This window comes from Typopeltis vanoorti, chromosome 1 (assembly GCF_054136105.1).
Source record: "Typopeltis vanoorti isolate ZY-2024b chromosome 1, IOZ_Tvanoo_1.0, whole genome shotgun sequence".
In the NCBI taxonomy this organism is placed as follows: Eukaryota; Metazoa; Arthropoda; class Arachnida; order Uropygi; family Thelyphonidae; genus Typopeltis; species Typopeltis vanoorti.
In genome coordinates, this window is record NC_143549.1 from 143,590,924 (window position 1) to 143,616,742 (window position 25,819).

General features: G+C 35.0%; 1 protein-coding gene across 3 annotated transcripts in view; it reads right to left on the reverse strand.

Annotated features, from left to right (window-relative positions):
* Nucleotides 1-25,819, reverse strand: part of LOC150110500 (microsomal triglyceride transfer protein large subunit-like) — a 208,889-nt gene that overhangs the window by 38,137 nt on the left and 144,933 nt on the right. For all 3 annotated transcript variants that reach the window (XM_090394204.1, XM_090394194.1, XM_090394213.1), the window contains 3 exons: nt 25,502-25,720; nt 18,599-18,813; nt 7,222-7,319 (listed from right to left, as the gene is read on the reverse strand). In XM_090394204.1, coding sequence (XP_090250330.1) covers nt 7,222-7,319; nt 18,599-18,813; nt 25,502-25,720 — 532 coding nt within the window. The remainder of the gene's footprint in view (nt 1-7,221; nt 7,320-18,598; nt 18,814-25,501; nt 25,721-25,819) is intronic.

Genomic DNA, 25,819 nt, shown 5'->3' on the forward strand with positions numbered 1-25,819 from the left:
ATAGACACCAGTTAAGGTTCACTTTATAATCTTTATACATTGTTTTCATTTTTAATTATATTATGACCACATTTGAATATATATATATATATATAATATATGTATATATATATATATATATATATATAAGGATACTCTATGTTCCTATGCATTCCAAAACTGGATCCATGCCACGTTTTGGATATTTTGGGTCTCTTTATAATTATCATCATATTTCAAATATGAGGAAAGGTTGACAAGATGCAATTTAAAGAGTCTAGTGGATAGGAGAAAGAGGGGATCATGTGATAGAGACCTACAAGTTAGTAAGGGGTTGTTACAGGATCAATGTTGGAGAGGTTTTACAGAAAATGGTGGGAGATCAGGGGAGAACCAGAGGTCAGCTCTTGAAGCTGTATAAAGAGAGTGTGAGCAGGGGAATGAGAAGGTTTTTTGCATGCAGAGATGTGAATGATTGGAATGCCTTGCTTGAGAGGGTGTCTGCAGAGAATTTCAGTGTTTAAGGCACGGCATGATGAGCTGTGTGTGTATGACAAAAGGACCTCCTAGATGAGTCTTTGAGTCCATGGGCTCTTCGGATAATAATAATAATAATATTTACAGTCTGAACAATAATAATGATAATTTTAAAAAACATTTTTATCATTATTTCACTGGACAAATACTCCTTTATCTCCATATCAGCCAATGATTTTCCCACTTTTTTCCACCCAGCAAACAAATACATCACTATACGAGTACACTGTGAATGTTGTACAGTAATACCCTGCATCACGACACTTTTCAATTTTGACTAATGTCCGTTTATACAGTATTGCCTTTGCTCATATGACATGGGTGTCTTGTCACAGTTTTAGTGACAAGACACCCATGATTCAACCAATGCACAGTTTCATAAACTTTGTTTATGAAATGACAGTTGGTTGCTACATATCTATGTTTTGTGTTTTGTTGTGAATTATTATAAACTGATTACAACTATTATTTTATTTGACTGTCATTAATAATAGCAGATAAAATTAAAACTAAGGGTGCTGTTGTTTCCCAGGAAAAGAAGAAGATGCATAAGCATATATTAGATACTGAGGTTAAAATGATCAAATTTAGTGACAATAATGTAACGAACACTGAGATAGGCCAAGGGCTGAACTTACCTTGCAACTACTGTTGTTACAAAGACAAACGTTTATATTCTTAGTGAATGTAAAGTGATATTCTAGTTAATACTACACTTATCCATAAATGTTTATTGCAAAAATGGAAAAACTTTTAATGGTGCATGTTGACAACCAAAATGGTTAGCACATTTCCTTATGCCAAGCTATTCAAAATAACCATTTCATTTGCAAAAATTATTCTAAATTTTTCGTCTGTGTATCTAACATAAATTAATGCTTTATTTATGTGATTTATGCATATCCCATATTGCTTGAAAATGTTATTAAACCATTACATGCACCTACAACTGAAAAGAAAAAGGCATTGATTTGCTATAAGACAGTGGTCTAGAGCCTAATGTGTCATATGACCATGGAATGCTTGCATGTCTCTACATAATTCAGACCACAATGTGGTTCTAAACTCTTCTTCCTTTCTTTCTCAGGGGCTCACATTGGTAAGTAAGGGCATGGAAAACCCGAGATACCCAAGCTAGACCTATCTTACTTCGTACAATATACATTTGGTATATCATATCTGGAGACTGGTCTTCTACTATTCTTTCCCTCTACTCTCTCTTACTTCTTACTCCTTCCCCCCAGTGCTATTAGAGCAATTCGAGGGCAAGGGGGTGACTCTTTCCTCTCAAACTGTAGTTTCCACTATCTACTAAAAAAGGCAAGCCTAGTTATCTTAAGGTGGCAGCCCCACCACTAGGATACCTATCATCCTGCTAGTCACTTGACATAGGGAAACACATATTACTTTCAAGTCTCAACGAAATCCAAACCGGACAGAAAACATGGGGAACGACTGCAAACTGGAAAAGGTTAAGAAACTTTGGAAAAAGAAAAACGTGGTGAAATATGCTACACGGAACATTATAAGCATAGCATATAAAGAAGAAGAATTAGATAAAATTTTAAATGACGAAAATATAGCAATTGCAGTTCTTACAGAAACAGCTAACAACAATATCATATATAGAAGAGTGGACAAACAAATACATGCAAAAGCTGGTGTAATGATTTGGATCCATAAATCAATTAAAGCAAAAATAACTTATTATACATACTGGAATGAAAGAATATTAGAAGTGCGATTAAAATTAAATAAAAAAAATTTAACAGTTGTTGGAGTGTATACCCCTGAAGAAAATGATTACTTTTACAAAGAGTTACAAGGAATATATGGAAAATTAAATAAAACAGACCATATAATTATAGCCAGAGATCTTAATGCCAGAATAGGAATGAAAAAAATTAACAGTAATATACAAAAATTTGGAGAACCAACAGTAAACAAAAACAGAAAGTGACTCATTGATTATAAAATATATAATAATTTAAAAATAATTAATACATTTTACAAACATAAAAATATACATAAATATATGTGGTGTGCAAGAGGACAAAAATCAATAATAGACTACTTTATAGCAAATGAAAGAGCAGCAAACCTCTTCCTAGACATTAAAGTTAGAAGAGGGCTAGAAATTGACACAGATCACTATTTAGTACAGGCAAAACTAAGATTTCCACAAAACTGGCTACAAAAAATACAAAAAAAAAATCTAATTATAAAGTAAGATTACTAAATGATTCAAGTATAAGAAATTTATACCAAGAGAGGATTAATAACTACTTAGAAAAAATACAAGAAAATGAAGACATTGAGAAAGAATGGAATAACATACAAGAAATTATTGCATCAGCAGCATATGAAAGTCTAGGAACATACAAAAAATATCATAAAAACAAAAAATTACATATATGGGAAAATGAAATAAAAACAATATTTGAAAATAAAAAGCTGGCTTTTAAAAGATGGTTTAGTAGCAAAAAACAAGAAGATGAAATTGAATATAAAAAAAGACGAGCAATAGCCAAAAGAGAATCCAGAAAGAGACACAGAGAAAGCTGGGAAAAATTTGTATCATATCTAGAAAATGACATATACAAAATAAGACCCAGTGCGTACAAAATACTAAAACACATGAATGCAGATATAAAAGAAACTGCAAATGTAAATTGTGAAATCGATGTAAAAGAATTCTTGGATTACTTTACAGATCTTTGGATGGATTAATACTGGCATCAAAAATAATTACACCAGAAACTTACAAAATACCTTAAATGATATGATAACAATGAAAGAATTAAAGGACAACCTAAATAAAATAAAAAATGGCAAATCAACAGGAGAAGATGGGACAAACTCCGAACTGTATAAATTTGCTGGAAAAAAATTTCTTCAGCGATTACTAAAATTTTTAAATAAAATATATACAAATGGACAAATACCAATTGAATGGAATACAAGCATAGCAATACCTATATTTAAAAACGGGGATAAAACAAAACCTGCTAACTACAGAGGTATTAGTTTTTTGAATAAATGCTACAAAATATATAGCAGAATACTTAATGAAAAACTAAAAATATACAGTGAAAAAATATTATTAGAATGTCAAAATGGATTTAGAAAAGGACATTCTACAATGGATGCAGCTTTCTGTTTAAAACTACTTATAGAAAAAAGAAGAGAATTTAATTTGGAAGCTCATCTTTTGTTTATAGATTACGAAAAAGCATTTGACAAAGTAAAAAGATATATGTTTGATATTTTACAAAGAATAAATATACCTAATATTTTACTACATGCAATATTGAATATATACAAAGATAATGAAATAAAAATAAATGAAAAGTTGTCTGAAAAACAATCTATAAAACAAGGAGTAAGACAGAGATGCCCTCTGTCTCCAACACTTTTCAATATTTACATTAATGAAATATTAATACAGTGGAACCTTAAACAATCAAGGTATAGAAATTTCCCGGAATAACAAAATAAATATGCTATTATTTGCAGATGATCGGGTAATAATATCAGATAAGGAAGACAATTTACAAAGAGCGATATATAATTTAAACATTATAGTAGAACAGTTTGGAATGAAAATTTCAAATATCTAAGTCATGGTTCTCCAAAAAATGTGCCAAAGCTGTATAAAAGAAGAACTGAGTATATACAATAACTGGTTTTCATCACAATCTCCATTTTCCTTTATTTCTTATACCAAAGCCTGAAACAGATGTAAGAAACTTATCAATATATTCAAAACTGATTCTGAAAGTTCCAAAATATCATATATTCATAATGCATCATATTCAAATGGCAATCATATCTTCTGGTATGCCAATTGCCAAAACTAATTTTGGAACATTAATTAAAACACAAAACAAAAATTGGCCATAACTTTAGTCTATCACTGTTTCCTCCCTTGTTACATTCAGATGAATAGAACCATCATCCAGATGATGGTTCTATTGACTTTTTCCAACAGAAAAAGCTAATCTCCTGGCTTCATACTTTTCACAAATGCATGCATACTTGATCTTCACCCAACCATTTCAAATGCTCAATATTCAATACCTCCCCCCTTTGCCAGAAAGTGTGATCAGCAAAATCTTGTCTAAATTAGATACCAAAAAGTCTTCTGGTTCTAATTGCATTTCTCTAATTGGTCTGAAGGTTTACTTCCAAAGCTGACTCTCATTCTGTGCACTTTTTATGCTCTCTTATTCCACTAATGTCTATCCTGCTCACTATTAGATTACCATGCAATTTCTGTTATCTAAATTCTCTAAATAATGGAGAGAAACTTTATCTTTAAAACTTATCTCCTTGAAGGCCCTCATCTAAAAAACAACCACCAGTATGCATCTGTTTACTCTGCTTACTGATGTCACCCATCTCTGGACAAATACTGTGGAAAAGTGTGGTGAATCTCAAATGGTTGGATCTTGATATCTCAAAAGCTTCTAACCAGGTCTGGAACAGGGGTCTATTAAGGAAGCTCACATAATTTGGTCTGTCTTGTGACTTCTGCAAGTGGGTTTGCCAGATTTCCCACTGGAAGCATGATATTTACAAATCTAAATTTGTAAATATCATGCAAGGTTCTGTTTGCTCACCCACCCTCTTCTTTCATATATCAGTCCTTCTTCAATTGATCACAATACAATAGCTTTGCTGATGACAATACACCATATTACACTCGTCTTTCAAATTTGCACTACACAAATCATCACACCCTATATTACTTTAAATTATGATCTCAAACCATTCTTCAATAGGGTTTGGATAAACTTATCATTTCAACACTAGAAAAACACAATTCTGTCTTATTTATCACAAAAAAGTAACTTTTGAAAACAATCAAATCTCTACTAAAAATGAAATTCATTTCTCTCCTTGGGATTACTCTAATATCAAACCTCACTTGGTATAAACACATTACAACTGTTGCCTCTTTGGCATTCCCCCCCCTCTCCAAAAAAAAAAAAATCAGGATTTTTCATTTGCTCCAGGAGAGATTACTTCAATTCCAAACAGCTATACACCCTATACAAATCTCAAATCTGCTCAACTACTAAATACTACTCTCACATTTGAGATAATGCCCTTAAAGTTCCCTAAAAATACTTACTCAATGCAGAAGAGAGCAATTATGTTGATTAATGACTCATCTCTTACCAGTTCACTCCACCCACTTTCACACTGGCATTTAGTTTCTGCAGCATGCAGCATTATCTATAAATACTTTCATGGTAACTGTTCATCCAAACTAGCAACAACAACACTCAACACCACTTTTCTTAGTCAACCCCAACCTCACAGAACACTTCTCTCTCTCTCCTTTTTCATTTCACTCCTTTTATTGCTGTTCTCTGGAACAGTCCTTCCTCTTATGTGTTTTCCAAGGAATACAATACAATACACAAGTCTTCAAATCAAAGTGAACAAGTTTCTTCTTTCTGAACTCTCTGTCTATCCATGGTACTATTGTAGGTTGACCACTAACTTGTTGTGTATGGGATCAGCATAAAAAAAATTTTTTTAGTCTCTTTTCATACATGACATATAATTCATATATTATCCTACTCACCTTCTTTTAGACTTTTCTCACTTTCCTCATTCCCTTTACTATCTCCCCCCCCCCAAAAAAAGAAGCTTTACTCATCTTTGAGAATACTGTCAAAAAAAAAAAAAAAAAAAAAAAAAAAAAGTTGATTTCCTTGAATCAGTGATTAATTTTGTTTGGGAAAATATCAATTTTACAAAACAAAATCCATCCAATCATTGATTAATGTGACTGTATTGAAACGGTGTTTATTCAGGAGGGAGCATGCAGAATAATCAATTGAACCTTTTCTTTTCCCAACTGGCATCTGTAATTTGCTATACTTTTTAACTTGCTTAAGCTCATAGACTAGTCAATTATATACAGTCATTTCCAGCTTAAAAAAAAAAAAAAAAACCTAGTATTTTTCTCTTTTCATTCATCGAGTGGTTAGTGGATCTGCTCTCCAGCCAAAAGGCTGTGGGTTTGAATCCCGCTGTAGGCATGGATGGCGTTGGTGTAGATTGATGATGATGATGGTAGCTGAGGTTAGCTGTGATTGCTGGATTGAGTAGTGGAGATGGAGAGTTGTGGAGTGGGTGTCCTCTCCCTCGATGAGTCTTTGGACTCCTTGGAGGTGTCGCATAATAATAATATTACATTCAAGAGCTATGTACAACACTTTTATTTCACCCATCATTATAAACAATCTTCATGAATTTTATAATGATATCCAAATCTGTTAATAACACAAATTACATCTGTAGCCAAGTGGTTTTGCAATGCATCATATGCCTGGGATTGATTCAATTCCATTTGAAGGGAGGGTAATTTGCCTTTATTTTCAGCTGGTCGTTAATGGAGACAGCAGCAAATTCATGCAACTAGCACAGTGAATACAATGGAACCATGAAAGAAATGCTCATAGCTAAGTATTGGCTAATCTATCTAGTAGGCAATAAAAATCAACATAAAAAGAAAAGTGACACAAAAAGATGAAACAAAAATCAAAAGATAAAAATATGTGACAGGCTTGTAATTTTACTAACACATTTCCTTCAGGAGATTGAATATATTCACAAAGAAACTATTAATTTGTAAAAAGCTCTATGAGAGATCAATATCAAAAGCAATTATTACATATTCTCACTTACCTGTTAGAAAATGAGTAAATGTTGTTGAAGAGCCATTCTGAGCCAAAATATAGTAATTTCCAAAAGTCATATTCTTCAAAATATCTTTTGTATCTGATCTATAAAAAATAGATGATAACGTTACAGTATTAGTATGCAAGAACGAAGTCACCAGAATGCTTACTTTTCTTCCCATTACCCAATTAACCTCATTAAATTGGATATTATTATTGTTATTATTATTAACATTCATGGAGTCAAAGAGGAAAATTTATTCAGAACGATGTGATTTTAAGTCTGGTAGTGTGAAGGAAAATAAGGGTGAAATCTATAGTAAATTACCTCAGGTATCAGTCTGGGGGGGGGGGGGGTGAAGTATGAAACCTGGCATGTTTAGCAGTATGTAGCATATGAAAATAAAAAGAGCATCTATGAAGTTGCTGACCTAACAAAATCAAGAGGTAATTTGGTAATCATAAACAAGAAAGGAGAACAATTTCTTACAATCCATGCTTGGAAGCTAGTCAAGCACATTAAGGCTACTAGATCACATTAATTATTATTATAACTTTATTCATGCAAGTGAAACATAATCAAAACAAGATATTATTCAAACAACAGCTTGACTGGTGATACAGAGCAATTCAGATTCTACCCACGAATCTAAGAATAATCTGTCAGGTAGCATCATAAAATATTATTATTATTATATATGGGCACTTCATGGAGTCAAAAAGACATTGTGGGAGATTCATTCTATTCATTAACACAATACCTATCATACATCTCCTTAAACCTATTCACTGGTGGGGTGCTCACAACCACCTCTGGCAACCATTCCACTCATTTGCCAATCTCCAAATAAAGAACCTAATCTGCATACCCTTACTAACCACACTCTTAGACAACTTCCAAGTGCGATCCCTTTTTTCCTCCTACTCTCCATGTATTGAAAAATTTCTTTTGTGTCAATCTTATAGAATCCCTTTTGCAACTTATAAGTTTCTATCATATCCCCTCTCCTCCACCTATCTGCTAAACTTTGCAACAAACACACCCTCAATCTAACCTCATAGCGAACATTCCACAAACCTGTCACCAACTTGGTCACTCATCTCTGAATCCTCTCCACCAATATGGACTGTTTCAAGTAATGCCATTTTTTGAAAATCATATGTGGTAAATTTGTTTATGTTTAATTTTTGTAAATATTTGGACAGTTTCTTTGAAATTGTGGCAAGTGCACTGATAACAACTGGGGATAACAGGAGAAATACTAAACTTATGGCTCCTTAATAAAACATTCAGTTTGTATTCAGTTAATGGACGACCAGATAAATCAGTAATCCATTTGTCTATAAACAGTTTAGTTGTATATTCTTTTTAGGGCATTCAATGTAAAATTATGTATTTATGATGAAGACTGATAAATACATACATACATCTTCAAGGCCCACCTTTCCTAATTGGGTTGTGGGGGCAACAGCTGGAAGAGGAACTTCCAATGGTTATGATCCTCTGCCACCAAGCTCAGGTGTTCTGGTGGGATTTCCAAACATGTCCACCCAAGGTTTTGGATATAATCTATCCAGTGAGTCCTTGGCCTTCCACCCTCTGGCTTGGCAAAGAGGGCCTGTTGAGGGAGCCTCTATTGTGGCATTCTGACCAGGTGCCTGTACCAACATAACTGTGATCTCTCAACACAGAGAAGAAGCGGTTGAGTATTGAGGGTTTCCCGAATTGCAGAGCGTCTGACTCTATCGAGTCTTGTCAGCCCCACAACCTCTCAAAGGAACCTCATTTCAGCCACTTGGATTCGTGTCTGCATTCTTTCGGTCATTACCCAACTCTCATGACCATAGGTGAGGATGGGGACATAGACTGTATTGAAGACAGCCAGCTTTGCCTTCTGGCTTAACTCCCGCTTCAATACTACCGAATGGCCAAGTTCCCGCAATATTGAGCTTGCTAAACCAATTCGAGTATCTAGCTCTACGCCCCATTTTCCATCATTCGTGAATATGGACCGAAGGTATTTAAACTTCTCCACATGCCTCATTGGGACTCCACTTACATGTAGAGTGCACCGGGATGGTTGTCTTGAGACCATCCCGGTGCACTCTACATGTCTACATGTACTCTCCCAGTGTTGTCTTGAGACCTACTAAAACACCTCCAGCAGAACCTATCCAGGGTCTGCTGGAGGTCATCTGTGGAAGAGCTAAGCAGAACTAGGTCATCTGCAAAAAGCAGACGTCCAATGCTACATCTTCCAATTCTGACACATTCACTGCCTTGGCTGTGCCTATCAATCCAGTCCATAAATATTATGAAAAGGAGGGGCCAATGGAGACTGTGAAAGGTTCAGACTTTGTCCAAGTCCAACATGAGTAGACATTCTTGGCATATTCCCAAGATTTCTCAAATCGACTTGCCTTATAGTGAAGATTTGGTCAGTTGTGCTTCTACCAGGACAAAAGCCACATTGTTCTTCCTGGAACTCTGACTCAACTATGCTCCTGCACTGTCTTTCCAAGCACCTAGCATACACTTTTCCAGGCAGGCTGAGCAGAGAGATGCCATGATAGTTACTGCAATCCTTCTGGTCTCCCTTCTTGAAGACTGGTATTATTATGCCTGTCTACCATTGCTTTGGTATTCGCCCAGATATCCAAGCAGCCTGACACACTCAAGTCAGCCAGAGAACACCGTCTTGATTTAAGGCTTTTAGCATTTCGGGCAGGATTTCATCATCACCAGCAGCCTTCCCCGATTTAGCGATTTTATTGCTAAATGGACCTCTTCTGCTGTGAGACTAGTCATTGCCCTGATCTGCACCTCTTGGATGTCCACAACTGCTGGGCCACCCAAGTTATGAAGGCTCTTAAAGTATTCCCTCCATCTGTGGATATCCTTCTCGGTTGTTAAAAGTGCACCATCAGAGGCCTTAATTGCCCTTGCTGTGCGCAATTTCCTCCCTCAAAAGTGGCAGATGGTCTGCCAGAATACTTTGTTTGCATTTGCATAGGATGAGTAATCTTTCTCCAAAGGATTCCCAAGCCTTCTGCTTCTGTCTTTACTGTCTCAGTAGCAGGTTTTCATGCCTCTATGAAGATTGATATTAATTTTTTTTTTTTCAAAGCCTTGTGTTTTTTTGTTATACTGCATATTTTGTTATATGGATAACTACATCTAATAAGTACAGCTGAAATATATCTGAAAAATCAACTTCAAACTCAGTAGTTTTAATAATATTTAGAGTTAAATCCTTTTAAAAAATTGTAACTGATTTAAGAGAATGGTTAGCTCTGAAGTAAATTTTATAAGCACCTGGTGATTAATTTATCACCAGGTGCTCATTATTGGTTATCAATAATATGAAAAAATAAATACAAAAGAGTCTTTGTGTATTGAAAATTTTGCTATTGTTCTTCAACTCACATTGATATTTTACTCTATGTAAAATGAAATATTTGTGTTTAATAAATAAAATTTATTTTACTTAGCAAGCATGTTTTGTTTAAATATGGAATCCTAGAGGTGTCTAGATACAAGATGTTATGCCATTCTGACTGCACTAAAGAGGTGCAGTCAGAATGAGGAGATTCCCTCGATGAGTCATTGGACTCCCATGGAGGTGTCGCATAATAATAATAATAATAATTAATTCAACCATTTCATTTACCTTGTTTCTTACACTTCTAGCATTTGTATACAAACACAGCAGCTTTTTCCTAGATCTATAGCTAGTTCCACTGATACCACTTATTTGAAGCGACTTCTCCATGCTTAACTCGAGCCATTTCTTTTTCATCATCATCATCAAATTCCTGCCATGTACCCTCAAGGGGTGTACAGGATATGACAGTACTACATGAAAAAATTACATCATTACTAACTTCCTACCTACAATTTTCCTCCAAATCAGTCTGTTACTTGTCAAGACTCCAACATTATCAGATCTTATATTTCTATCGCCTAAGGCACTTTGTACCGTACCAAACCACCTATATCTTGGTCTTCCTCTGGGTCGTATTCCTGCCAACCTGGCAGAGAACACTTGTTTTGCTAATCTTTCCTCTCCCATTCTATTTAAATGACCATACCACCTGAGATTAGCCCTGCTAACGCATTCCTGGATGCTGACAATGTCAAGTTCTTTCCTAATATCCTCGTTTTTAATATGATATTGCCATTGATGCCATCTGTTCACGCCTCTAATCTTTCTCAGGACTCTCATATCTGCAGTTTCTAGTCTTTGGTCAAGTGTTTTACTTCTGACCCAGCTCTCAGATCCATAAGTTAAAACTGGTTTGAAAACTGTCTTGTATACAGCTAACTTAGTGTTCAGACTAATTTCTCTCATATTCCATATGAATTTATTCAATTGACTTCCCACCATACTAGTTTGCTGATTCTGTTGTCTATTTCTATATTTAATTTACCATCTTCAGTAAAAATCGTGCCTAAGTAGCTGAAATGTTTTACTTGTTCCACAGGTTCTCCATTCACAACATAGTTGACATTTTCAATGATTCTACCTATTTTCATTGTCTTTGTCTTTTTATTGCTGACCTTCATACCATATCTATTACAACAGCTATTCAATTTAGTCAGAGAATCTTGCAGACTTGTAGCGGATTTATTTAGAAGTATAACATCATCCGCATAAAGCAAAGAGCTGACATTAACATCTCCAATTTTGATATCAGGTTTAATACCACTTTCCTTCATAATGTAATCCATATAGATAATGAATAACAGAGGGGATAATGTACATCCTTGTCTCACACCAGATTTAACATTAAACCATCTTCCTGTACTTCCTTCAATTCTAACTGCTGACTTACAACTCAAATAAAGACTAAGTATTACTTGATATAATGCCCCATTGACACCATTGACTTACAACTCAAATAAAGACTAAGTATTACTTGATATAATGCCCCATTGACACCATATAACTGCAGCATATTGAATAGCTTCTCTCTTGGCACCTTGTCATATGCTTTTTCCAAATCGACAAAACTTATATACAGATCTTTGTTATATTCCCATGCTTTCTCGACTATCTGTCGTAAAGTGAAGATCTGATCCTGACAGCCTCTATTTAGCCTGAATCCAGCTTGTTCTTCACCAAGCTTTTCTTCCACAATTCTTCTTAACCATTTCTCAAGTATACTTGCATAGATCTTGCCAGGAACACTCAGTAGGGAAATACCTCTGTAATTCTCACATTCAGTTTTATTTCCCTTTTTATATATGGGTACTATGAGAGCTCTACTCCAATCATCGGGAATTCGTCCCTCTGTCCAGGCTTTCTGAACTATGAAGTGCAGCCACTGTAAGACTCTTATACCACCATACTTCAGCATTTCTGGTCGAATATCATCTACTCCTGCTGCCTTTCCACATTTCAAGCCTTTGATGGCTTTTTCTACTTCACGTATGGATATGTATTCCTGACTGCATGCCTGGTCAGTGTTTTTTATCACTGTGCTGTCATCACTGCTTGTTTCATTTAGCAATTTTTCAAAGTAATTACTCCGTACTTCAAGGATATCTTTTTCTACCGTTTTCATGTCACCTTTATCATCTCTAACTCCTTTTACAGCACTCTTTCCTCCATTCCTAAGCTTCTTCAACAGCCTCCAGAATATTTTGCCACCTTCTTGATATTTATTTTCTATATTCTTGCCAAAGTCCTCCCATGACTTTTGTTTAGCTAGTTTTACATACTGTTTAGCTTTCTTACATTTGTCTCTGTATTCTGTAAGAGCAAAAGCCGACTTATTTACCAGGAACTTTTGATATGCTTTCTTCTTTTCCTTCACTGCCTTTTTAACTTCTTGTGTCCACCAGGGAGTTGATTTTTTTTATCCTTGCACACAACCTCACCACATGCCTCTCTGGCAGAATCAATCAATGTTTTCTTCAGAGTTTGCCACTGAATCTGCAAGGTTTGATTCCTGTTCTCAAACTCTTTCATTTTCTTTTCAATAATCTTTCTGTATTTTAGTCTACAGTTCACATCTGAGAGCTGCTCAACTTTTATTCGCTTTAAAACTTTCTTACATGTTATTCTTTTCAATATGAAATTCAATTTTATCCTGCTCAAGACTAAATAGTGATCACTTCCAATTTCAAATCCCTCGATGAGTCTTTGGACTCCCTTGTAGGTGTCGCATAATAATAATGATAATTAATTCAACCATTTCATTTGCCTTGTTTCCTACACTTCTAGCATTTGTATACAAACACAGCAGCTTTTTCCTAGATCTATAGCTAGTTCCACTGATACCACTTATTTGATGCGATTTCTCCATGCTTAACTCGAGCCATTTCTTTTTCTCCTTATTCAAATCCAAATGTTTTCCCTGTTCTCGTGTTGCGCACCTGTTCTCTCATTCTCTATACTCATTCCACTCACTTCTTCATTCATAACACCTCTTCAATCTCTCCTGTCTTACTCTCCCATTCTTCCACATTGCTACACACTTGATCAAATTCATTCTCTGCACTAACTTCACTACTTTTCAGCAGCAGTCTCTCCAAGCGACTCACAGCAAAACCACTCAAAAGATATTTAAGTTAGTAATAATTTAATACATTAAATAGTAATAATAGTAGTAATAGTATAGTATAGCAATAATAGTATTATTACTATACTATACTCAATAGTATAGTAATAATAGTATTATTACTATACTATACTCTATTATTATTACTATAGTGTATTATTACTATACTATACTATACTATACAGGGTGTTCGGGATAAATTTGACAGTTTCGTAAGGAAAAAGAAAATCTTCTTTGTATCTATTAAATTTAATGAATTGACAAAAAAACATTACAGGCAGAGTTAATTACAATACTATCAACAAGATTTACTCAAAATAACCACCATTAGCATCGATCACAGCTTCAATTCAGCTTCGGAACCTCGAACAAGCTGATGCTACAGTCTCCCTGGGAAGGGCCGCAAAAACTGTTTTAATTTTATCCATTAACTGGGCTTTTGTATTACTGGAAGTGCGATTGGTGTCTTTTTCAACTGCGCCCCATACAAAATAATCCATGGGGTTAAGGTCTGGGGAGTTTGGAGGCCAAACATTTGGACTGGTGAAGTCGTAGAAATTTTCAGACAACCATTTTTGACTTTTCCCAGAGGTGTGGCAAGGGGCCGAATCCTGCTGCCATACATACGGCCTACCATTGGCTACCCTTGTTATCCAGGGCTTGACTACAGTTAGCAACTCCACGAACAAAGCCCGAATTCCAATGCCAGGGTTCTTCAACACCTGTTCCTGCAGATTTGCGAGGAATTCTGCTGTACGAACGCAATCAGATCGTCTGCTAGGGATCTTTCTTCTTGCTACATCCTCGTAGTCACCATTGCAAGTCTCTAGTTCATGCCTGATTGTTTTTACTGTATTCAGGGAGCATTGGGCAGCAGTCGTAATATCCTTATTTTGATGGCGGGCACGAATCATCATGATACAAGTTATTCTCTTCCATGATTCAGGTGGGTTCCAGCTATCCATCCTTTCTGACATCTTGTATATGAATGAAGAAGGGTCCAAACTTTTAAATGAAGAGAAGTGTGTGTTAATACATGTAACTTACGGAAAAATATAATTAATTATAAATATGTCAAATTTATCCCGAACACCCTGTATTATATAATGTATTATTACTATACTATACTATACTATATTATTATTATTACTATACTGCCACTCAATTCACTAACTACAATGAACTGAAGCCATATATCACCACTAGTATTTTCACAGACAATCACAACCACAGCAGAATTTGAACCTGCAGCCTTTTGGCCGGAGAGCAGATGCGTTAACCATTCGGCCAAACATACACAGCATGGAATTAAACGATGATGCACTTATGAGGAAGCTGATAAGTTCTAATGCATGAGAACCATAAAGAAAAGAAAGAAAGTGAAAATTCATGCAAGTTAATCTAGATCTAGGTCATAGATGAAAAGAAGTCTTAGATTGTTCTTTTTCATCTAATTCCTCCTCACTATCCTTTCTCAGAATGTAGCCCTGAAGTAATAACTATTAAATGACACTGAACCAGACAATGATGGATTTTAAAAAAAGCAGCCATTAATATTTTTTCAGACATGTTGCTTAATGCAGAATAACATTATGTATTGCTTGTTTAATCTCAGTATCAACAACAGATATCTTCTTGCTCATGTTTTCCTCCTAGTGAGTGAAGCAGTGGAAAGCTCTGAACAGTTTTCAAGATGTTATTTCATGACGCTTGGTTCATACGTTGCAATCTGTTGTACTGCAAAAGAGTTCTGGTCAACAGAGAATTACACTAATATTCTATAGGTTCATGGAATGTACATGTGAAAATGTCATGACACATGCATGCACGCACGCACACACGCTCTACAGCTCCTTCAGAAGTTCCAAGATCCCAACAGTAACAGATGGTCTGAAAAATATAGGCTTTAAATTGGCACTTTATAAACATGGAAACACCGTTATCAAGAAGAAATACAGAGATATAGAATAGAGAGAATGATAAAGGTACATGAACTAGCAAATAAAGTCCATTTCTTTGTAGAATAGCTCAGAACCTGAAACATATTTTTAAAAAATTAAGACAATTTCTCATTTAAAATATTTTTAAACATTCAGTTTTATATAAATCTTATAAATAATAAATAAATAATTTATAAATAATTGTAAGCCATTTTATTTCATCATATCTTTAATTTTATTAATATAACTAATTCTGCTCTATATAAATAAATGGTCTTACAACAAATGATTATAAATAATGATAAATCATCTAGTAAAAGTGTGGTCAAATATCCAGTAGCAAAGTAATGTAAGAGGATTTTTGAGACAATAAGAGGATTTTCAAAGAGTAGAAGGAGTATGTAATTTTGAGAGACATCCCTAGAAACTACATAAAATATTGTATTAAGCTTTCTTGCATGGAGAATAGCATATGATTAGAATGTGTACTACAGGTCAGGCATTATTAATCCGGGTAAACCTCCTGTGATGAGTCTATTGGCTCTACAAAAGTGTTATAATAATTACTGAGATAAGAGCCAACAGGCTTCACTTTGGTGAAGTAGAATTTTCAAATTAAGTGGATATTGAATTCCACATTATTTCTTAATTGAATAAGAAACTCAAAGATAGGAAATCTAATCTACGAGTTTCATGCTGAATATAGAAAACTATAAAAGTTCAGTGAGTCCAAGTGTAAGCCAACACGTGATACATGTTAGGGCAACTCGTAGTAAAGGTGGAGTTAGCTCCGATCACTGTCCTTAGTATTTTCCCATAATATAAAACAACTCCTAGGAGATGTATGCTGTTATACATTATGAGAGAAGGTCACTACCAAGACCGGTTTCGACCTTTTTTGAGGTATCATCAGTGAGTAAGTAGACCCAGATGTAAATACAGTCGAATCTCACTAATCGAAACCTCTTTAGTCCAAACCCTCCAGTAATCCGAACTGCAGTTTAAAAAAAAAATAAAAGTTTTATTTATTACGTATTATTATTTTATGCACTATTATTTTTATTTAATAATTATTATTTTAACTATTATTATTCATTTAATAATTATTATTTTAACTATTATTATTTATTTTATTATTATTATAGTACAGTATTTTTTTCATACTGTCGATTGTACCGTTATATTGTAGGCCTATTTTGATTTATTGCATGTGTTCATGTTTGCTTTTTCATACTGTACAGTACGTACTGTATTGTCGGCATGAATCACCGAAATTGAAATCAAATTAGATGCTGAAATTATAAATATGATGCTACAGAATGAATTAGAAGATGATGATGACGATAAAGAACTCGAAAAAAAAAAGTAAAACATGAAGAGGCAGTTGACAATTTTGATATGTGTATAGAATGGGCTAAGCAGAATGATGGGTCATTCCATAAAATTTTATTGCTAATTCAGCTCCGAGAAGAAGCATTCGAAAAAAGTTTAGCTTCCAAGAAGCAAAAGAAAATCAGTGACTTTTTTACAAAGAAATAAAACTTTTTTGTGTGTGTTATTTTGTGAAACTTTTTTTGTGTTGTGTACAAGTGATATTTTTTACACAAATTAAGTTATGTACTGAACTATGCAATTTTATTAAATCAGAATCCTCAACAATATTTGTATAGGTACATACAAACTAAATTTTTTACTAAAATAAATTTGTGTACTGTATTATTTTTTAAGTTTAACATTACAGTACAGTAGATTTTTTTCTATCAGTTACTTCATTTATTTACAGAATTAAATCGATGTACCATTAGAATCTGATTATTTTTGTCTTAAACACTAGTTATTGTTATCTCTTGGGGGAAAATTTGATAATCCAAACGAGCACAGTTTTTATTAGTTCGGATTAGCGAGATACCACTGTACTGAAGTTGCAGTAGTACAGAGCTTATTTCTTTACTGTATGAGTCAAAAGGTGCACTAATACAATTACCGAGATAAGTACCAACAGGCTTCACTCCGGTGAAGTAGAATTATTCAAATTAAGTGGATATTGAATCCCACATTATTTCTTAGCCGAATAAGAAACTCAAAGATAGGAAACCTAATCTAAGAGTTTCATGCCGATTATCTTCTTCTTCTTCTTCTTCTCTCTTCCATCATCTATCTGGATGATGATGAGGCCGAATGAACTCTTTCCACTTCCGTATGTCCCAGTAGAGTCCGAACTCTCCCGGAATAGACAGTTCTCAGGGGCTCACATTGGTGAGTACGAGCATGGCAAACCCGAGACACCCTTAGATATGATCTTACTTCATACAATATACACTTGGTATATCATATCTGGAGACTGATCTTCTACTCTTCTTTCCCTCTACTCTCTCTTACTTCTTACTCCTCCCCCCCCCCCCAGTGCTATTAGAGCAACTTGAGGGCAAGGGGGGTGACTCTTTCCCCTCAAACTGTAGTTTCCACTATCTACTAAAAAAAGCAGCTGAATTCAGGTCAAGGAGTGATGGTTGACACTTGACGAAAACTTAACCATTGAAACCGAATGAACTCATGCCGAATATAGAAAACTATAAAAGTTTGGTGAGTCCAAGCATAAGCCAACATGTAGTGCATGTTAGGGCAACTTGTAGTAAAGGTGGAGTAAGATCCGATCATTGTCCTTAGTATTTTCCCTTGGACTTGCTGAACTTTTATAGTTTTCTATATTCGGCGTGAAACTCTTAGATTAGATTTCCGATTTTTGAGTTTCTTATTCGGCTAAGAAATAATGTGGGATTCAATATCCACTTAATTTGAATAGTGTTACAATAAAAACAATATTTTTAGAATAAGTGCAGCATTGACTAAACTGATTTAAATTTAGACTAAAATTACCTAATAGTATTATTTTTGTCACACAGATCCAAAAGAATAGAAAGCACTAAAGCTGTTACTTCTGAAGATTTTCTGTCACTAAGAGAAAGTAACAAGTCACTTATAACTTCATGGGTTGGTCTAATTCTCAAAAGCAATTCTGCTGCTACAGCACGAGCTGTACTTTCCTGTTGTGGCCACATTTGGTAATAGCTGTGATGAACAACTTGATAAACCTATAAACAATTAATAAAGCAACATGTAAAAATACTTACAAATTTCAAAACAAACTGTGGTAAGATATGACAATTTACAGATTAAAAAGCTAGACAAATATCAAAACTAATGTTGTCTGAGTGGATGAAAATCCAGAGGATTTTCATCCAGTCAGACAGCATTAGTTTAAAATGCTGTCTGACTAAGGTTAAAATGTTTTGTCTGAAGAAGGGTACTATCTTAATATACCAAGATAACTTACAACAGCATCATTGTTGTTATGTGATGTTAAACTGAGGCAATTAAAACCATTAGATGAGTATATAATGTTTGTCGATTGCACATATTCTCTGACCAGTTTGTCTGTTTTGTGAGGCAACAATTTTAGTTTCCAAGAGGGAAAACACTGCTACCTTCACATGAGACTGGCTAACTCACCTGAAGCCAAACCATCCTTCTTATAAATGAACCTAACTAGATGAGAAGGTCCATGTATTTTCTGACTGCACTACAAAGGCACTACTATATAGAAGTTAAGCTTTGTAAATAGGACAGAAATTCAATTAAAAATCTGAAATTCTTATTTCAGAAAAAAAAAAAAAAAAGAAAGATGTGAAAATGCAAACAATTTTCTTGCTTGCATCATACACTGCACTTCCATCTAGCAACAGTTTCTTCAGATCACTCACTCCAAAGCCATTCAAATGCAATCATCATATCTGTAAAATTCCATTCTTCCCTCTGTAGATGTATGGCATCCACAAACTGTGGATGCCATACATTCGCAAACTGTACTCCATTCTCCTCACACAACTCGGCTAGCATACCAATCATGATTCTGGATGTCCGTCTCAACTCATCATTGTCATATCTTGGCAATACACTGACAACCAACAACCTTTCCCACTACACTGCTATCATCTAGTTATAGTTAGGATATTAGCATCATTAGTCAGGATAACTTCCAAAAATTGAGAAAGTTCAAGGCAATCATTTTTGCTAAGGCTAGGATTAAATGTGTGCTAAACAGCTTTCTTTCTACAGTCTTTCCAGAAGAAAATAGCTTTTGTGTGGTATCATTCCACTGAATTCTGTGTTTTGTTGATTAGGCATGGCTTGGTAAACAAGATTTATTGGGCTCCTTAAGTGAAATATATTCTTGCTGTTATTCAAGACAAATTTCTCCATAATGACCAGTCTTTTCATAATAACATAAGCCACAAGAGCAAAGGATTCTGTAAACTCCAGGATGAGAAAGAGGAGAATATTTGTCTTTTGAAAACAAAGGAAGATATATAGTTTACAAACTGAATGGAAGAGCCTTGTAGGTCAATCTGGCAAAAAAAAAGAAACAGTCTTGCTATTTCTTCTGAAAGTCCTTTAACATATGGAAGACAACTTTGGAAGATTCTTATTGACAAGGAGGGTTAAGGCATTTTTATTGATTATTTTATCAATAGTTTTTGTATTAAAACCATTAGAGTTAAAAGCAGTTCTGATAATACATAGTTACTTGTTTAGAATAGAATTCTTCCACTTATGTCTCAATTTCTACATCAAAGTGAAACTTCAGAAAGTTAAATTGCATATAAGGAGGATATTAATTATCCATCATTTTAATAGCAAATGAAAGAAACTTCATCAAATTCCTGACATGTACCCTCAAGGGGTGTACAGGATATGATAGTACTACATGAAAAATTTACATCATTACTAACTTCTTTTTTATAATTTTCCTCCAAATCAGTCTGTTACTTGTCAAGACTCCAACATTATCATTATCAGATCTTTTATTTCTATCGTCTAAGGCACATTGCACTGTATCAATCCACCTATATCTTGGTCTTCCTCTGGGTCGTTTTCCTGCCAACCTGGCAGAGAACACTTGTTTTGCTAATCCTTCCTTGCCCATTCTGTTTAAGTGACCATACCACCTGAGATTAGCTCTGCTAATGCATTCCTGGATGCTGACAATGTCAAGTTCTTTCCTAATATCCTCGTTTTTAATATGATATTGCCATTGATGCCATCCGTTCATGTCTCTAATCTTTCTCAGGACTCTCATATCTGCAGTCTCTAGTCCTTGGTCAAGTGTTTTACTTCTGACCCAGCTCTCAGATCCATAAGTTAAAACTGGTTTGAACACTGTCTTGTATACAGCTAATTTAGTGTTCTGACTAATTTCTCTCTTATTCCATATGAATTTATTCAATTGACTTATTACCATACCAGCTTTGTTGATTCTGTTGTCTATTTCCATATTTAATTTACCATCTTCACTAAAAAGAGTGCCTAAGTAGCTGAAATGTTTTATTTGTTCCACAGGTTCCCTGTTCACAACACAGTTGACATTTTCAACAATTCTATCTATTTTCATTGTCTTTGTCTTTTTAATGCTGACTTTCATACCATATCTATTACAACAGTTATTCAATTTAGTCAGGGAATCTTGCAAACTTGAAGCAGATTTATTTAGAAGTATAACGTCATCTGCATAAAGCAAAGAGCTGACATTAACATCTCCAATTCTGATATCAAGTTTAATACCACTTTCCTTCATAATGTGATCCATATAGATAATGAATAACAGAGGGGATAATGTACATCCTTGTTTCACAGCAGATATAACATTAAACCATCTTCCTGCACTTCCTTCAATTCTAACTGCTGACTTACAACTCAAATAAAGACTAAGTATTGCTTGGTATAATGCCCCATTCACACCATAACTGTAGCGTATTGAATAGCTTCTCTCTTGGCACCTTGTCATATGCCTTTTCCAAATCGACAAAACTGAAATACAGATCTTTGTTATATTCCCATGATTTCTCGACTATTTGTCGTAAAGTGAAGATCTGATCCTGAAAGCCTCTATTTGGCCTGAATCCAGCTTGTTCTTCACCAAGCTTTTCTTCCACAATTCTTCTTAACCTTTTTTCAAGTATATTAGCTTAAATCTTACCAGGAACACTCAGTAGGGAAATACCTCTGTAATTCTCACATTCAATTTTATATCCCTTTTTATATATGGGTACTATGAGAGCTCTACTCCAATCATTGGGAATTCGTCCCTCTGTCCATGCCTTCTGAGCTATGCAGTGCAGCCACTGTAAGACTTTTATACCAGCATACTTAAGCATTTTTAGATGAATGTTGAGAGTTTATTTTCCACTTTGTTAGAGTATAATAAATTTAGTTTAATCCTTTATCCAAGTGTGAGCAAACAAAGTTTGCGCCTGAAAGTATCTTCAGGACTGGGTTAAGGTGATACAACACCAGGGCAACTCGTTGCAAAGGTGGAGCAAGCTACCAACACTCCTATCTTAGTATCTCCTATAATGCAAAACGCATCTCCTTGCGGATATGTCTAATGTTATGCATTAAGGGAAGGGCCACTACCCAGACCGGTTTCGACCTTTACTGAGGTCTCTTCAGTGGGAGCCAGGCCCAAGTCGAGATATCAGGCAGAAGCATTAGCAGGTCATCTCCACCTATAGGAATTGCCAATTGGTGTTGTATCACCTTAACCCAGTCCTGAAGATACTTTCAGGCGCAAACTTTGTTTGCTCACACTTGGATAAAGGATTAAACTAAATTTATTATACTCTAACCAAGTGGAAAATAAACTTTCAACATCTTTCTCTAAATCCAGAGTAATTTATTAAAAAAGGGTGGCACACCAATTGGCAATTCCTATAGGTGGAGATGACCTGCTAATGCTTCTGCCTGATATCTCGACTTGGGCCTGGCTCCCACTGAAGAGACCTCAGTAAAGGTCGAAACCGGTCTGGGTAATGGCCCTTCCCTTAATGCATAACATTAGACATATCCGCAAGGAGATGTGTTTTGCATTATAGGAGATACTAAGATAGGAGTGTTGGTATCTTGCTCCACCTTTGCAACGAGTTGCCCTGGTGTTGTATCACCTTAACCCAGTCCTGAAGATACTTTCAGGCGCAAACTTTGTTTGCTCACACTTGGATAAAGGATTAAACTAAATTTATTATATTTTTAGTTGAATATCATCTACTCCTGCTGCCTTTCCACATTTCAAGCATTTGATGGCTTTTTCTACTTCAAGTATGAATATTTATTTCTGACTGTGTGCCTGTTGAGTGTTTTTTACCGATGTGCTATCACTGCTTGCTTCATTTAGCAATTTTTCGAAGTAATTACTCCATACTTCAAGGATATCTTTTTCTCCAGTTTTCATGTCACCTTTATCATCTCTAACTCCTTTTACAGCAATCTTACCTCCATTTCTAAGCTTCTTCAACAACTTCAGAATATCATACCACCTTCTTGATATTCATTTTCTATGTTCTTGCCAAAGTTCTCCCATGACTTTCGTTTAGCTAGTTTTACACGACGATTCGCTTTCTTACATTTGTCTCTGTATTCTCTAAGAGCAAAAGCTGACTTATTTGCCAAGAACTGTTGATATGCTTTCTTCTTATCCTTCACTGCCTCTTTAACTTCCTGTGTCCACCACAGAGTTTGGATTTTTCTATCCTTGCAGACAACTTCACCACATGCCTCTCTGGCTGAATCAATCAGGGTTTTCTTCAAGGCTTGCCACTGAATCTCCAAGGTTTGGTTCCTGTTCTCAAACACTCTCATTTTTTCTTGAATAATCTTTGTGTATCTTAGTCTACAGTTGACATCTGAGAGCTGCTCAACTTTTATTCGCTTTAAAACTTTCTTACATGTTATTCTTTTCAATATGAAATTCAATTTTATCCTGCTCAAGACTAAATAGTGATCACTTCCAATTTCAAATCCTCTGTACACTCTGGTGTCCAGCACCATGGAGAAAACATCACTATCAACAATAACATAGTCAATGAGACTTTTCTTATTCCTAGCCTCTTCTCTCCATGTGAATTTGTGCACATTTTTATGTTGGAACATGATAATAACCAGTCCATATCCTGAGCAGAAATCCAACAAGTATTTGCCATTATTATTAGCTTTGTTCTTTTCTCCAACTTTTCCCAAAATATTTTTGTATGTCTGACAATCATTTCCTACTCTACTAGTTAGATCCCCAACAAGGACCAACTTTTCCTTTTTCATCGTGTCAGTTGCTGGAATTTTTTGATGCTTTTTCTAAAGCATCAAAAAATTCCTCCACTTCTACCTTAGTAGAACCTTCTGTTGGACCATAAGCACAAATAAGTCTTATTGTCCAATTCCCCATTCTGATATTTGCCCACATCATTCTACTTGAGACTGCCAGCCATTCAAGAAGATTAGCTTCGTATTTTGTGTTGAATACTATGGCTACTCCTTTTCCTTGATTGTCATTTCCTGAATATAACATTTTGTATTTATTGCTCAGAAAGATCTCACCAGTTTTTGTCTTTTTTGTTTCAGTCACCCCTATTATGTCGATCTAGTACTTATCTAATTCTTCAGCTAGCTTCATTTCTTTGCCATTCAGGCTTCTTATGTTGATAGTACTGATCTTTAACTCTGGTGATGTTGAGTTGGGGTATGCTTTCAGATTTGTTCCAGTAGCTGACTTTTTGCTGTTCGCCCTGGTTCCCTGGTGAAAACAACGGGGGCCTTGTTTAACCGGGCGACGCTCCAGCCGGCATGAAATTTTGTCATGTTGTACCATCATTTTCTATATTGGTTTAAGCCAATAAGAATACAATTTGGTCGGCTACATCCTAAATTGGCAGCCCATCCTCGTTCATACAATATCCAGGTAGATACCCAACAGGGTGCACCACGAGAAGGTGACGATTGGACATTAGGTCAAAAGCCCTGGTTGGTTCTCTGCATTCCTTTAAAGGCTATGTGGAGGCCTCCTCTCAGTTATACAGCTTTAACCCTTAAGCACCCCTGAAAGAAACTTAAAAGTTTTAAATTTTACCAGAGAGCTTATGAAAATAAGCCTTTGGCATAGAAGTCGTCTTGCACTACTTAAAATACACAGGCTCTGCCCATATTTCACCTTTTATTAGTGCATTGATTAGGTTTTACTAGGTACACTATACAGCTGTTTCAAACTGTTGATTCTCATCAGAGACAAGGCAGAAACCTAAGAGGGCAAAAACCATCAGTTTAATACCATGACAGTCACATGCCAGAGTGTTATATTCTTCATAAATAACCTCTAGGAAGGTGTGTATAATACCAAAATGTAGAGCCTAGAAAGCTTCAATTTTGCAATATAGTAATCTACAATAAGGATATTAATTATCCATCATCATTTTAATACCAAATGAAAGAAACTTAAAAAGTTTCAAATTTTGCCAGAGAGTTTTTGCTTGTCAAAACAAAACAATGTGTAAGGAGATCTAATTAAGGTGGTATAGTCACTTAAACAGAAAGGAAGAGGAAACATCAGTCACAGACATTTGATGCTATGATAGCAGGAAAAAGACCAAGATCTAGATGGATGCAGGTTGAAGTGCCTTAGAAAACTAAAATATAAAATTAGACAATATTAGAATCCTGATACAGATGATAGATTAATATGGAGAAAAACTGTTAATAGAATGTTGGTAATAGGGTAAAATTTTCATTGAGTACAGTCGTAGTATTGTCTACATTCCTTGAGAGTACATATTAGGAGTTTGATGTTAATGTAATTTCTTGTCCAGGAATGCTGTGAGACAACTGTTAAGATTTCTACACTAGTCAGAGAACTGTAATCCAAAAACATCAAAATAAGCAAAATTAAAAATCATCTCTTACTTCACTTGGCAGATTATATTTATGCTCTACAGCTATACTCTTGATAGCTCTCAAAGCTAAAAGTCCTGGCTTTCCTCCACTTTTTACATAGTTTAACAGAACAGAAATGGTATCTGGAAGTGCAGCATTATTTAAGGCTCCCAGGTATATCATGATACATGGTTCAGTCTTGCAGTCTGTCAGACCCTGGAGAAGAATCTTTGTGACAGCATAAATTTCCTGAAAGAGATAAATAAGAACAGTTTGATAGCATTATTGATTAGTATCATTCATAAACTTTTGTTTGATTATGCTGGGGCAAAGTATAGATGCAAACAA